Source organism: Mobula birostris, chromosome 3 (assembly GCF_030028105.1).
Source record: "Mobula birostris isolate sMobBir1 chromosome 3, sMobBir1.hap1, whole genome shotgun sequence".
NCBI classification, from domain to species: Eukaryota; Metazoa; Chordata; class Chondrichthyes; order Myliobatiformes; family Myliobatidae; genus Mobula; species Mobula birostris.
In genome coordinates this window covers 226776941-226792474 of record NC_092372.1, presented here as the reverse complement: position 1 = coordinate 226792474, position 15534 = coordinate 226776941, and the positions used below count along the sequence as shown (strand labels likewise).

General features: G+C 46.4%; 1 protein-coding gene across 1 annotated transcript; it reads right to left on the bottom strand.

Annotated features, from left to right (window-relative positions):
- Positions 1-2345: 2345 nt before the first annotated feature.
- On the bottom strand, positions 2346-14549 carry LOC140195737 (cation channel sperm-associated auxiliary subunit TMEM249-like). The gene is made up of 3 exons (XM_072254442.1): positions 14369-14549; positions 8777-8868; positions 2346-2450 (listed from the first exon to the last, which is right to left on the bottom strand). The coding sequence occupies exons 1-3, from the start codon at positions 14547-14549 to the stop codon at positions 2346-2348; spliced, it is 378 nt and encodes a 125-aa protein (XP_072110543.1).
- Between the last annotated feature and the right edge of the window lie 985 nt (positions 14550-15534).

The following is a 15534-nucleotide window of genomic DNA, read 5'->3' as shown; positions in this document are numbered from 1 at the left end:
ATCCTAGCTAATCATTGAAGTTCAGTATCCCATTCCCATTTTAGAGTCAGGGACTTGTACAGCACAGAAGCAGGCTCTTCAGCGCACTGGCTCACACTGACCAAGTTGTTTACTTAAGCCAGACAGTAATAAAGCACTACAGCACAGAAACAGGCCCTTTGTCCCATCTAGTCTATTCTAAGATGTTATTCTGCCTGGTCCTATTGACCTGCACCTGGACCATAGCTCTCCACACCCCTCCCATCCATGTACTTATCCAAACTTCTCTGACTGTAAATGTTGCAATCGAACCCACATCCATCACTTCCACTGGCAGCTTGTTCCACACTCTCACTATCCTCTGAGTGAAGAAGTTCCCCCTCAGGTTCTCCTTAAATATTTCACCTTTCACCCTTAACCTATGACATCTAGTTCTAGTCTCATCCAACCTCCATGCAAAAAGCTATTTGCATTTACCCTACCTATATGCGTCATAATTTTGATTATCTCTATCAAATCTTTCCTCATTCTCCGACACTCCAGAGAATAAAGTCCTAATCTATTTAATCTTTCCCCGTAACTAGGGTTCTCAAGTCCTAGCAACATCCTTGTGTATCTTCTCTGTACTATTTCAATCTTATTTACATCTTTCCTGTAGGTAGGTGACCAAAACTGCACACAATACTCTGAATCAGGCCCCACCAACATCTTAGATAACATCCCACCTCCTGTACTCAAAACTTTGATTGATGAAGGCCAATGTGCCAAAAGCTTTCTTTATCACCCTATCTACCTGTCACCCCTACCTTCAATGAACGATGTACCTGTATTCTCAGATCCCACAGTAGAAATGGTTCCACCACCTTTGCCCCTTCTCCTTTCAATAAAAATGGTTCTGCTTGCCTCTGCCCCTTCTCCTGCCAGTGGGAATGACCCTGTGCTTTGATGCTTTATATCCTGTATTTTTTGCCTGCTTTTTTTGCCATTTGCACGATTTGTTCTTTTCTTTGCACAGTAGGTGTTTGATGTTTTTCTTTGAACAGGTTCCATGGTGGTTCTTTGTTTCATGGCTGTCTGTGGGAAGATGAATCTCAGGGTTGTACACTGCACATGTACTTCGATAACAAATACACTTTGGATCTCTGAGTCTGTACATCCTACCCGTGGAATGCGTGAGTTTTCTCCAGGTGCTCTGGTTTCCTCCCGCAGTACAAAGGCACACCAGTTAGTAGGCTAATTGGTCATTGTAAATTGTCCCGTCACTGGGCCAGGGTTAAATCGGGACTTGCTGGTGGTGCAGTTTGAAGGGCTGGAAGGCTTTAATCCATACAGCATCTCAACAAGTAAAAAAATAACTTCCAGAGTGGTTTCGTTATGTGGAATTCCCGTTTTATTTTATTGCCCATCTCATTTCCCACAGTAGTGCAAAAGCCACCACAAACTATTTTGCTTTGATAAACACAGGCGATTCCGCAGATGCTGGAAACCCAGAGCAACACACACAAATGCTGGAGGAACTCAACAGGTCAGGCAGCATCAATGGAAATGAATGAACAGTTGATAATTCAGACCGAGACTCTTCATCAGGACTGGAAAGGAAGGGGCAGGAAGCCAGAATAAGAAGGTGGGAGAGGGGAAGGAGAGCAAGCTGGCAGGTGATAGGTGAGACCAGGTGAGGGGAAGCTGGCAGGTGATAGGTGAGACCAGGTGAGGACAAGCTGGCAGGTGATAGGTGAGACCAGGTGAGGGGAAGCTGGCAGGTGATAGATGAGACCAGATGAGGGGAAGCTGGCAGGTGATAGGTGAGACCAGGTGAGGGGAAGCTGGCAGGTGATAGATGAGACCAGATGAGGGGAAGCTGGCAGGTGATAGGTGAGACCAGGTGAGGGGAAGGTAGATGGGTGGGGATGGGGTAGAGAATGAAAAGAGAAGCTGGGGTGTGACAGGTGGAATAGGTAAAGGGCTGGAGAAGATGGTATCTGATAGGAGAGGAGAGTGGACCATGGAAGAAAGGAAAGGAGGAGAATTCCTCCACCCCCAATCACCTTGTTCTGGCTTCTGGCCCCTTTCTTTTCAGTCCTCATGAAGGATCAAGGTCTGAAACGTCAACTATTCATTCATTTTCATAGATGCTGCCTGGCCTGCTGAGATCCTCCAGCATCTTTTGTGTGTTGCTCTGGATTTCCAACATCTCTTGTGTTTGTGAGGCTAATAATCCAGGTTAGCTGCACCCAGTGCTGTGTAAGGAACCATCAGAAGCTGGCATGGAGTGGTGCACAACAGGCAAAACACAAGCTGAGCAGAGGGTTTTATTCTGATACGGGTCCCGTTGTAAATGCTCGCTCCTTCCCTGGGTCTCTGTCCACTTAATGCGGCCACTGTTTAATGTTGTGTCTGGTTGAGACGTCAGAACAATCAAAGTAGTTCAGATTTAACTTCGTAGCCAGGCGCAGGCCCAGTTTCTCAAGTTTCTGGAGAAAGAAAATTGTTATCACAGGTTTAGCTTTGAACTCCGACATGGACGGGCCTGGCTGTGAAAGGAGAAGGGTTTTGTACGGGGTTAGTAACCCCATCCCGTAAAAAAACCCAGAGCTACAGAAACGCCAACAGAAGCTCCAGGGACCTCACCCCTGGGAGGGGAAGGATCTTCGCCTGGAAGACGTATGAAGTCATGTGGTGAAATTGGAAGCCTTCTACTGTCCCAGGACAGAGGACTCTGGTGAACTGGTGTCAGTAGCCTATGCCCCAGTAGGGGTGATGGGCTTGAGAGGAAGTTTGACTTTGGGGTCTAAAGGCCCGATGTTTGATTGATACCATTGATACCATGCAATGGTATTAGAACTTTGGTGTAGTGGTTATACTTTATACTTTATTGTAGCCAAACAATTGATACTAGAACGTACAATCATCAAAAGCGATATGTGATTCTGCGCTTCCCGCCCCCTGGATTACAAATGTTAAATATTAAAAATAGTAAAAATTAGTAAATATTAAAAATTTAAATTATAAATCACAAATAGAAAATAGAAAAGTGGAAAGTAAGGTAGTGCAAAAAAACCGAGAGGCAGGTCGGGATATTTGGAGGGTAGGGCCCAGATCTGGGTCAGGATCCGTTCAGCAGTCTTATCACAGTTGGAAAGAAGCTGTTCCCAAATCTGGCCGTACGAGTCTTCAAGCTCCTGAGTCTTCTCCCGGAGGGAAGAGGGATGAAAAGTGTGTTGGCTAGGTGGGTCGTGTCCTTGATTATCCTGGCAGCACTGCTCCAACAGCATGCGGTGTAAAGTGAGTCCAAGGATGGAAGATTGGTTTGTGTGATGTGCTGGGCCGTGTTCACAACCTTGTGCAGCTTCTTTCGGTCTTAGACAGGACAACTTCCATACCCGGTTGTGATGCACCCTAGAAGAATGCTTTCTACGGTGCATCTATAAAAATTAGTGAGGGTTTTAGGGGACAGGCCAAATTTCTTTAGTTTTCTCAGGAAGTAAAGGTGCTGGTGGGCCTTCTTGGCAGTGAACTCTGCTTGGTTGGACCAAGTCAGGTCATTTGTGATATTGACCCCGAGGAACTTAAAGCTTTTGACCTGTTCCACTTGCGCACCACTGATGTAAATTGGATCGTGCAGTCCGCTACTCCTTCTGAAGTCAACAACAAATTCTTTTGTCTTGCTGACGTTGAGGGATAGGTTATTGTCTTCGCACCATGCCTCCAGGTTCTTAATTTCCTCTCTGTACTCAAACTCATCATTACCCGAGATACGACCTACAATTGTTGTGTCATCAGCAAACTTATATATTGAGTTCGATGGAAACTTGGCTACACAATCATGGGTGTACAGGGAGTAACAGGAGGGGGCTGAGTACACAGCCTTGTGGGGCACCGGTGCTTGAGTTAGCAAAACACTTTACAGTGCTGGTGATCTGGGTTGAGTTCCTGGCTTTGTCTATAAACAGTTTGCAATTTCTGCCCGTGACGGCGTGGGTTTCTTCCCACTGCTCCGGTTTCCTCCCACATTCCAAAGACGTACAGGTTTGGCTTAATAAGCTGCATGCACAACTCGAATGCCGAAACAATGGAGACTACAACGAGATGAGGGAGGATTTGGCCAGTGTAGACTGGGAACACAGGCTGTATGGTGGGACGGTTGAGGAACAGTGGAGGACTTTCAAGAGGTTTTTCACGGTGCTCAGCAAAAGTATATTCCAGTTAAAAGCAAGTAAGGGTGGGAAGACCCAGCCTTGGATAACTAAGGAAATAAAAGAAGGCATCAAAGTAAAAGCTCGTGCTTACAAAGTCACCAAGAGTAGTGGGACACTGGAAGATTGGGAAAACTTTAAAAAGCAACAAAGTACCACTAAGCGAGCAATAAAGAAAGAGAAGATGGATTATGAAAATAAACGAACATAAGGTATAAACATGGATAGAAAAAAGTTTTTCTAATTATATAAAGCAGAAAAATGTGGCTAAAGTGAATGTTGGTCCCTTGGAGGACGAAAAGGAGGAATTGATATTAGGAATGAAGAAATGGCAGAGGCTTTGAATGACTATTTTGTGTTGGTCTTCACAGTGGAGGACACGCCTAACATGCCAAAGAGAGATGTTATAGATGCGGTGGGAGGTGAGGACCTCGATACAATAGCTATCACTAAAGAGGTAGTATTGAGAAAACTAGTGGGCCTGAAGATCGATAAATCCCCTGGACCTGATGGAATGCATCCCAGGGTACTGAAAGAAATGGCAGAAGTTATAGTAGAGACTTTGGTGATAATTTACCAAAATTCTCTGGACTCTGGGCAGGTCCTGGCAGATTAGAAGATGGCAAATGTCACACCACTGTTCAAAAAAGGATGCAGGCGAAAGGCAGGTAACTATAGGCCAGTTAGTTTAACATCTGTAGTTGGGAAAATGCTTGAAGCTATCATTAAAGAAGAAATAGCAAGGCATCTGGAAAGAAATAGGTCCATCAGGCAGACGCAGCATGGATTCAGCAAAGGCAGGCCCTGTTTGAGAAAGTTACTGGAGTTCGTTGAGGACATTACGAGCGCAGTGGATAGAGGGGAACAGATGGATGTTATTTTCTTGGGTTTCCAGAAAGTGTTCGATAGGTGCCACATAAAAGACTTATCCATAAGATAAGGATGCATAGAGTTGTGGGTGATGTATTGGCATGGATAGAGGATTGGTTAACTAATAGAAAGCAGAGAGTTGGGATACATGGGTTGGCAATCGGTGGTGAGCGGTGTTTCGCAGGGGTTGGTGCTGGGCCCACAACTGTTCATGATATAATTAACGATCTGGAAGAGGAGGCCGAGTGTAGTGTATCTAAGTTTGCTGATGATGTTAAATTGAGTGGAAAAGTAAATTGTGCAGAAGATATGGAGAGTTTAGATCTAGATAGGTTAAGTGAGTGGGCAAGAGTCTGGCAGACGGAGTACAATGTTGGTAAATGCGAGGTCATCCACTTTGGAAGGAAAAATGAAAGAACAGATTGTTATTTAAATGGTAAATAACTGCAGCATGCGGCTATGCAGAGGGACTTGGGAGTGCTTGTGCATGAATCACAAGAGGTTGGTTTGCAGGTGCAGCAGGCTATTAAGAAGACAAATGTAATGTTGACCCTCATTGCTAGAGGAATTGAATTTAAGAGCAGGGAGGTTATGCTGCAACTGTACAGGGCACTGGTGAGGCCACACCTGGAGTACTGCATGCAGTTCTGGTCTCCTTACCTGAGGAAGGATATACTGGCTTTGGAGGCAGTGCAGAGGAGGTTCACCAGGTTGATTCCAGAGATGAGGGGGTTAGACTGTGAGGAGAGATTGAGTCGCCTGGGACTGTACTCGCTGGAATTCAGAAGAATGAGAGGAAATTTTATAGAAACATGTAAAATTATGAAAGGAATAAATAACATAAAGGCAGAAAAGTTGTTTCCACTGATAGGTGAGATTAGAACTAGGGGACATAGTCTCAAGATTTGGGGGAGTAGATTTAGGATGGAGATGAGGAGGAACTGCTTTTCCCAGAGAGTGCTGAACCTGTGGAATTCTCTGCCCAATGAAGCAGTGGAGGCGCATCAGTAAATAATTTTAAGACAAGGCTGGATAAATTTTTGCATAGTAGGGGAATTATGGGTTACAAGGAAAAGGCAGGTAGGTGGAGATGAGTCCATGGCCAGATCAGCCATGATCTTATTGAATGGCAGAGCAGGCTCGACGGGCCAGATGGCCGACTCCTGCTCCTATTTCTTATGTTCTTATGTTCTTACACATGCAATGTTGGCGCCAGAAGTGTGGCAGCACTTGTAAGCTGCCCCCAGCACGTCCTTGGACTCTGTTGGTCGTTGACATAAAAATAAGCATTTCACTGTATGTTTCGATGTACATATGACAAATAAAGATAACCTTCAAAAAAGCTGGATACATCACCAGCTGGTTACATCCAGGTTATTGACTCCTGTTGGGATCATGGATCTGACAAACTTGTCGACCAAGCTCCTGGGCACTCGGCCCAATACATCACGGGTGTGTCCATCCCCACCCTCGGGAGTATCACAGGAGACACTGCCTCAAGAAGGCAGCATCCAACATCAAAGATCCCACCACCTGGGCCAGGCCATCTTCTCACTGGGGAGGAGGTACAAAAGCCTGAAGTCCCACCTCACCAGCATCAAGAACAGCCACTTCTCTTCAATTCACACAAAGTGCTGAAGGAACTCAGCAGGTCAGGCAACAGCTCTGGAAATGAATAAACAGTCGATGCTTTGGACTGAACCCCCCCCCCCCTTCTGAACTGGAAAGGAAGATGGCAGAGTAACAAGGTGGGGGGGTGGGAAGTAGAAGAAGCTAGAAGCTGATAGGTGAAGCTAGGTGGGTGGGGGAAAGGGGATGAACTGAGAAGCTGGGTGGAAAAGACAGAAGAGGGGATCTAATAGGAGAGGGGAGTGGATCAAGGGAGAAAGGGAAGGAGGAGGACTACCAAGGAGAGGTAATAGCCAGGTGGGAAGAGGTAAGATAGATAAATACTTTATTGGTCCCAAAGAAAATTACAGTGACACAGTAGCATTACAAGTGCACAGATACACAAATATTAAGAGAAGAAAGGATAAAAAAATTAAGTTACCTTAAAAACAAGATGTACTGCAAGATTTCCAAGTTCACACGGATAAGATGATAGCATGAGTTACCGTAATATTGTGCAGTAATGGTGCACATTCACGCTGTGCGGATAAGAAATGATGGTAGTATTGCACAGGGTGTCCGCGATAGCAGGGTGTGGTGAACAGAGCTAAACAGAGGTTAACAGCAGTCTAACAGGAGGTAGTCATCACTTGCCTGGCTATAGGTTAATTCTTTATAGAGCCTAATGGGCGAAGGTAAGAGTGACCTCATACAGCGCTCTCGGGAGCAGCACAGTTGTCTTAGTCGATTACTGGCAGTGCTCCTCTGTTCAGCCAAGATGGCATGCAGAGGGTGAGAAACATTGTCCAGAACTGCCAGGATTTTCCGTAGCGTCCTTCTACCCCAGCCTCCAGTGTGTCCAGTTTGACTCCTATAACAGAGCGGGCGTAGGAAATTGAAGAAGAGGAAGGGGCAGAAATCGATGTTCGTGCCATCAGGTTGGAGGCCACCTAGACAGAACATGAGGTATTGCTCCCCAAACCTGAGAGTGGCCTCATCGTGGCAGGAGAGGAGGTCAGGTACCGATACGTCTGAATGGGAATGGGGAGAAGAACTAAAATGGTTGGCCACTGGGGGGAAATTCTGTTTTTTGTGGACAAAGCAGATTCCGCCCCTCCCCAGTGTATGTTGGGTCTCAATGTGCACCATAGATGCACAATTTGTTCCATCAAATCTCACATTCCTAAGTTGCTAGAAGTACATTACCATACTTAGGACATTGTGTTCAGTTCTGGTCACCTCATTATAGAAAGGATGTGGAATATTTAGAGAGGACGCAGAGGAGATTCACCAGGAATCTGCCTGGATTAGGGAGCAAGTCTTGTGAGGAAAGGGTGGGTGAGCTAGGGCTTTTCTCTGTAGAGAGAAGGATGAGAGGTCACAAGATAGAGGTGTACAAGATGATAAGATTGTTATGAGCCCTGTGGGCCTGTGCACCGGTATTTGTCAATTGTTGCCTTATCTAGACTTGTTAGCCCTTGTGCCTTCTGTTTAACTTTGTCAAGTTTATTTTGACTGGCACGGGTTTTCCGTGTACTGTGATTACTTAAAGCAGTCTCCCGATTAGCACTTATCGCAGGGTCCTTGTGTTTCGACAATGATTTGTGTTGCAATGTTGCTCAGTCGAGCCATCGATGTCCTGTTGCAATTCCTATGAATACACTTTGGTTTCTATCTCTACATGCAAGCTTTTCATTCCTCCACGCAGAGGTTCAGACATTTGCCAGCACTCCAGCTCCTGATACTTTCCTTGGCGTTTACTCCCCAAGCCTTCCCCATGAGAGGGTATAGCCGCAAGCCTGCGGAGGTTTGAGATCAGAGTTTTCCTTCCCCTAGGTGAGCTGCCAACCACGGCTGACGAGTCCCATCTGTCCGAAGTGACTGGTTTTGAGGCACCAGTAACCTGCCTTCCCTCCTTCTCTTGTCAGTAGAAACAGTTACGTCAGGCTTCATAGCTAAGCCACACGTGAAGGCCAGGAGCTGGACTCGGTTGTCAGAGGCTATTTGAAGCGCATGCCGTTGGGAGCATTTAACGGGTAGTGGGAGCTTGTCCCCGTCACCACCCTGGTTATAACAACCTTCAGGAACATGGAGTATTGTGCGTTCTATGAAAATAGAAAGTTTACCTCTGCGTTCTGGGTCAGCTTGGTACCGGTCAGGTTCAGTAACTCAATGTGAGGCCCATTGAGGATGAGCCTATAGTACAGCACCCCCTGACCTAGGGGAAAACAAGAGAGAAGTTTCAGTAATCTCTGCTGGTCTCGCAACACCACCTCTTCACTCAGGTAGGCACAGCAGCATCTCTCCTTCCTGAGGAGATTGAGGTGAGTGAGGCTCCCCCACCCCCATTTTAACCAGTTTTTACAGGAGCACCATCGAGAGCAGCATCACAAGATGGTACAGGAAATGCTAAACATTTGACCACAAGTCCCTACAAAGGATTTCAACGACCGCTGATTGAATCATTAACACAAAATAATCTGCAGATGCTGGGGTCAAAGCAACACTCACAACACGCTGGAGGAACTCAGCAGGTCGGGCAGCATCCGTGGAAAAGATCGGTCGATGTTTCGGGCCAGAACTCTTCATCAGGACCCAGGTTCCGGCCCAAAACTTCGACCGATCTTTTCCACGGATGCTGCCCGATCTGCTGAGTTCCTCCAGCGTGTTTTGAGAGAATCACTGGGGTCTGTCTTCCACCATTAAAGATATATCAGGAGTGCTGCATATGCAGGGCCTTTAGCACTGTCAGTGATCCCTCCCGTCCATCCAACAATCTCTTTCATCCCCTTCCATTAGGCAGGAGGTACTGTGGTATTAAGACAAGAACTGTTTGGATGGGAAACAGCTTCTTCCCCCAGGCTGTGAGAGGACTGAACTCCCTACCATCACGTATGGAGGGCCAGCAGTATTCTACTTTTTAACTTGTGTCATAAATACACATTGTGCTAAATGTCAATCTTCTGGAATATATTCTGTTATTGGTTAATTTATTTGCAGTACTATTACTTTGTACGTGAGCTGTATGTACTGTGAGTGTACCTTGGTCCAGAGGAACATCGTTTCATTTGGTGGTACACATGTACGGCTGGGTGACCACAAACTTAACTTTCAATTCAATTCACTTCAAGATTAATCGTCATTTAACCATACATGAATACTCACGAATACAGCCAAACAAGACAGTGTTACTACAGGGTTAGGGTGCAAAGACGTTGACACAGTAAACTCACACAAGATCACAATCACGTAATAAGAGTCCGAAGGCCCACGTCCCACCCACGACGCTGCGGCTTGATGCGTACAAGTCAACAGGCCCCCGCCAACCCACCGATATCATCTGTCGACTGGCCCCTGACACCCACTATGCAACACTGCAGTCGGCCACAACAGAGCTTGTCTTCTGCCCAGTGAATCCCTGGTAGGGCAGCTCCAACTCCATTCGGGATACCATGCCACACCGCCACCCCCGGTGAAGTGCATCGGCTTCATCCCCTCACTCCAGGCGATTGAAACAGGCAACACTGTGATTTCAGGCCTAGTCCTCGGCCCCCTCCATCTATCCCTGCTCACATCCAATAAGTCAGCAAATGGAACTTGCGGCGTACCAGATTAACAATGTCCAAAGAGTCTTGCGTGTTGGCCACTCACTATTTGCCTGTAAGCCTCCATCGACTCGGGCAGCAGCATGTTGTGCAGTTCCTTCATTATCTCCACCAGTGATGGTGTAGACCTGCGGTCCTTTGAGTTCTGAACGTATAGCAGGATCTATTAGACGTGTGTTCAAGTATAACGGTAGCACCTTTTGTTGACCCTGTAGAAGCTGCTGCGACCAGTCACGCCACCATCTTGTTGAACTTGAAACTGAATATGTTCCAGTGCAGAAATGCCAGAGGGCACGCAGGGTCTGACAGTGAATGAAATGCCAGGGGGCACGCATGTCTTTCCTCCTGAAGGGCAGCTACCCAGAATCAGAATCAGAATCAGGTTTATTATCACCGCCATGTGATGTGAAATTTGTTAACTTAGCAGCATCAGTTTAGTGGAATACATAATCTAGCAGAGAGAAAAAAAATAAAGTATATCAATTGCGAATACTCAATAGATTAAAAAACCCTGCAAAAACAGAAATACTGTATATTAAAAAAAAGTGAGATCCAAAAATTCAATGTCCATTCAGGAATTGGATGTCAGAGGGGAAGAAGCTGTTCCTGAATGGCTGAGTGTGTGCCTTCAGGCTTCTGTATCTCCTACCTCATGGTAATAATGAGAAAAGGGCATGCCCTGGGTGCTGGAGGTCCTTAATAATGGACACTGCCTTTCTAAGACACCGCTCCCTGAAGATGTCCTGGGTAGTTTGTAGGCTAGTACCTAAGATGGAGTTGACTAGAATTACAAACCTCTGCAGCTTCTTTCAGTCCTGCGCAGTAGCCCCTCCATACCAGACAGTGATGCAGCCTGTCAGAATGCTCTCCACGGTGCAACTATAGAAGTTTTTAAGTGTATTTGTTGACATGTCAAATCTCTTCTAACTCCTAATAAAGTATAGCCATTGTCTTGCCTTTTTTATAACTGTATTTATATGTTGGGACCAGGTTAGATCCTCAGAGATCTTAACACTCAGGAACTTGAAGCTGCTCACTCTCTCCACTTCTGATCCCTCTATGAGGATTGGTACGTGTTCCTTCGTCTTGCCCTTCCTGAAGTCCACAATCAGCTCTTTAGCCTTACTGACATTGAGTGCCAGGTTGTTGCTGCGGCACCACTCCACTAGTTGGCATATCTCACTCCTGTACACCCTCTTGTCTCCATCTGAGATTCTACCAACAATGGTTGTATCATCAGTAAATTTATAGGTGGTATTTGAGCTATGCCTAGCCACATAGTCATGTGTATATAGAGAGTAGAGCAGTGGGCTAAGCACACACCCCTGAGGTGTGCCAGTGTTGATTGTCAGTGAGGTGGATTTGTTACCACCAATCCACACAGACTATGGTCTTCCAGTTAGGAAGTCAAGGATCCAATTGCAGAGGGATGTACAGAGGCTCATGTTCTGGAACTTCTCAATCAGGATTGTGGGAATGACAGTGTTAAATGCTGAGCTATAGTCAATGAACAGCATCCTGACGTAGCTGTTCCTGTTGTCCAGGTGGTCTAAAGCTGTGCGGAAAGCCATTGAGATTGCATCTACTCTTGACCTTTGTGGCAATAGGCAAATTGCAATGGGTTCAGGTCCTTGCTGAGGCAGGAGTTCAGTCTAGTTATGACCAACCTCTCAACGCATTTCATCACTGTCGATGTAAGTGCTACTGGGTGATAGTCATTAAGGCATCTCACATTATTCCTCTTAGGCACTGGTATAATTGTTGCCTTTTTCAAGCAAGTAGGAACTTCCGCCCACAGCAGTGAGAGGTTGAAAATGTCTTTGAATACTCCCTCTAGTTGGTTGGCACAGGTTTTCAGAGCCTTACCGGGTACTCCATCGGGACCTTTGGCCTTCCAAGGATTCACTCTCTTTAAAGACAGTCTAACATCGGTCTCTGCGACAGAGATCGCAGGGTCACCGGGTGCAGCAGGGATCTTCACAGCTGTAGTTATGTTCTCACTTTCAAAGCGTGCAAAGAAGGTGTTGAGTTCATCTGGTAGTGAAGCATCGCTGCCATTCATGCTATTGAGTTTTGCTTTGTAGGAAGTAATGTCTTGCAAACCCTGCCGGAGTTGTCGTATATCCGATGTCGCCTCCAACCTCGTTCAAAATTGTCTCTTCACCCTTGAAATAGCCCTCCGCAAATCATAGCAACACACAACAAAGTTGCTGGTGAACGCAGCAGGCCAGGCAGCATCTCTAGGAAGAGGTACAGTCAATGTTTCAGGCCAAGACCCTTCGTCAGGACTAACTGAAGGAAGAGTGAGTAAGGGATTTGAAAGTGAGAGGGGGAGGGGGAGATCCAAAATGATAGGAGAAGACAGGAGGGGGAGGGATGGAGCCAAGAGCTGGACAGGTGATTGGCAAAAGGGATACGAGAGGATCATGGGACAGGAGGTCTGGGGAGAAGGAAAAGGGGAAGGGGGGTAAAACCCAGAGGATGGGCAAGGGGTGTAGTCAGAGGGACAGAGGGAGAAAAAGGAGAGAGAGAGAAAGAATGTGTGTATATAAAGAAATAACGGTTGGGGTACGAGGGGGAGGTGGGGCATTAGCGGAAGTTAGAGAAGTCAATGTTCATGCCATCAGGTTGGAGGCTACCCAGACGGAATATAAGGTGTTGTTCCTCCAACCTGAGTGTGACTTCATCTTTACAATAGAGGAGGCCATGGATAGACATATCAGAATGGAAATGGGATGTGGAACTACAATGTGTGGCCACTGGGAGATCCTGCTTTCTCTGGCGGACAGAGCGTATGTGTTCAGCAAAGCGGTCTCCCAGTCTGCGTTGGGTCTTGCCAATATATAGAAGGCCACATCGGGAGCACCGGACACAGTATATCACCCCAGCCGACTCACAGGTGAAGTGTCGCCTCACCTGGAAGTACCGTCTGGGGCCCTGAATGGTGGTAAGGGAGGAAATGTAAGGGCAGGTGTAGCACTTGTTCCGCTTACACGAATAAGTGCCAGGAGGGAGATGCGTGGAGAGGGGCAACCTATGGACTTAATTTCAAGGTCTCTTCATCTAATTTTCTCAATTTTTTTTTTTTGTTCCTTTGTATTTACTGTGAATACCTGCAAGAAATTGAATCTCATGGTTGTATTTATATAGCTAGGGTGCCTAGGACTTTCTGCACAGTGTTGTAGTAATTGTATGTATTGCACTGTACTGCTGCCACAAAAAAAAATGTCATAACATATGTGAGTGATGATAAACCTGATTCTGATATGGGTCTCTGTTGTGGACTGAGAATGGGAAGGGGGCAGGGAGAGGGAAATCATGGTTGGGAAATGGGAGGGAGCAGGAAGTACTAGAGAGACATTGTGTAATAATCAATAAACCATTTGTCTGGAATCAAACGACCTTGCCTGGTATCTCAGGGCTGGGTGTATCTGCACCTGCACCACTCCCCGTCCCTGGCACTCCCTCTTTGCCAACAGTCCCACAGCCCTCCTTCCGCACTCCACCCTCGCCATTCACAATGTACTTTGCTCCCAACAAATCACCAATTTACAGACTTGCTCTCTGATCCACATTGACAAAAGACTTAGGCACCCTAGTTACTCTGAGTGTGTGTATATTTATATAGAAACACAGAAATCTACGGCACATTCCAGGCCCTTTGCCCCACAATATTGTGCCAACCATGTAACCTACTCTAGAAACTGCCCAGAATTTCCCTACACATAGCCGTCTATTTTTCTAAGTTCCATGTACCTATCTTAAAAGACCCAATTGTATCGCCTCAACCACTTTCGCTGGCAGTACATTCCACACACCCACCACTCTCTGTATGAAAAACTTACCACGGCATCCCCCTTATACTTATTTCCAAGCACCCTAAAACTCTGCCCCCATGTGTTAGCCTATTCAGCCCTGGGAAAAAGCCTCTGGCTATCCACACGTTTAATGCCTCTCATCATCTTATACACCAATATGATAAAGACTTTGCACAGTACTGTACATAGATTGACCGTAAGATTGCCACAACATTGTGGGCCGAAGGGCCTGTGCTGTGCTGTAATGTTCTATGTTCTGTGCTAGTATGACCACATGGGATCCGGTTTCACTCACCTGTCTTCTGAGACCTGAGACGGATGTAGATTTCATGCAGGGGCCCCTTGTGCTCCAGGTGGTGACGGATGTAGAACTCATACTCATTCTCGTTCAAACTGATGATAAGTCTTCGCCTGCCTGAGGATGTGAGGACGAGCCACAGTCCCAGCAGGAGGGTAAATATGAACAAGCCGGCCATTTGGGTATTGCCCTGGAAGCCATGGGTGGGGACAACAGAGGTAAAGCTTATCTCAACTGATTCAGTCTGAAACACTTCCCACTTCCTTCTCTGGGAATACCTATCCATAATTCCCTGAAAGTGACATCACAGGTAGATAGGGATATAAAGAGAGCTTTTGGTACTTCATAAATCAATGTATTGAGTACAGGAGATGGGATGTTATGTTGAAGTTGTATAAGAAGTTGGTGAGGCCTAATTTGGAGCATTGTGTGCAGTTTTGGTCACCTACCTACTGGAAAGATATCAATAAAATTGAAAGAGTACAGAGAAAATTTACAAAACTGTCACTGGGACTTGGGAACCTGATTTATAGAAAAAGATTGAATATCTTTGGACAACACACATTAAAGTTGCTGGTGAATGCAGCAGGCCAGGCAGCATCTCTAGGAAGAGATACAGTCGACGTTTCGGGCCGAGACCCTTCATCAGGACTAACTGAAGGAAGAGTTAGTAAGAGATTTGAAAGTGGGAGGGGGAGGGGGAGATTCAAAATGATAGGAGAAGACAGGAGGGGGAGGGACGCAGCCAAGAGCTGGACAGGTGATTGACAAAGTGGATATAAGAGGATCATGGGACAGGAGGCCCAGGGAGAAAGACAAGGGGGGGGGGGAACCCAGAGAGAGCAGAGTTGATGGTGGAATTAGAGAAGCCCCTTTCTTTAAAAAAGGAGGGCATCTCCCTCGTCCTGGAATGAAAAGCCTCATCCTGACAGCAGATGCGGCGGAGACGGAGGAATTGCGAGAAGGGGATGGCATTTTTGCAAGAGACAGGGTGAGAAGAGGAATAGTCCAGAAAAATATTCAAAACACGGACTCCAGCAATGACCATGGAAAAAACTCCGCTCTCAAACACATCTCTCCCATTTCACGCACATCTGCTCTCACTCCATCCTCCCGCCACCCCACTAAGAATAGGGTTCCCCTGGTCCTCACCTACCACCCCA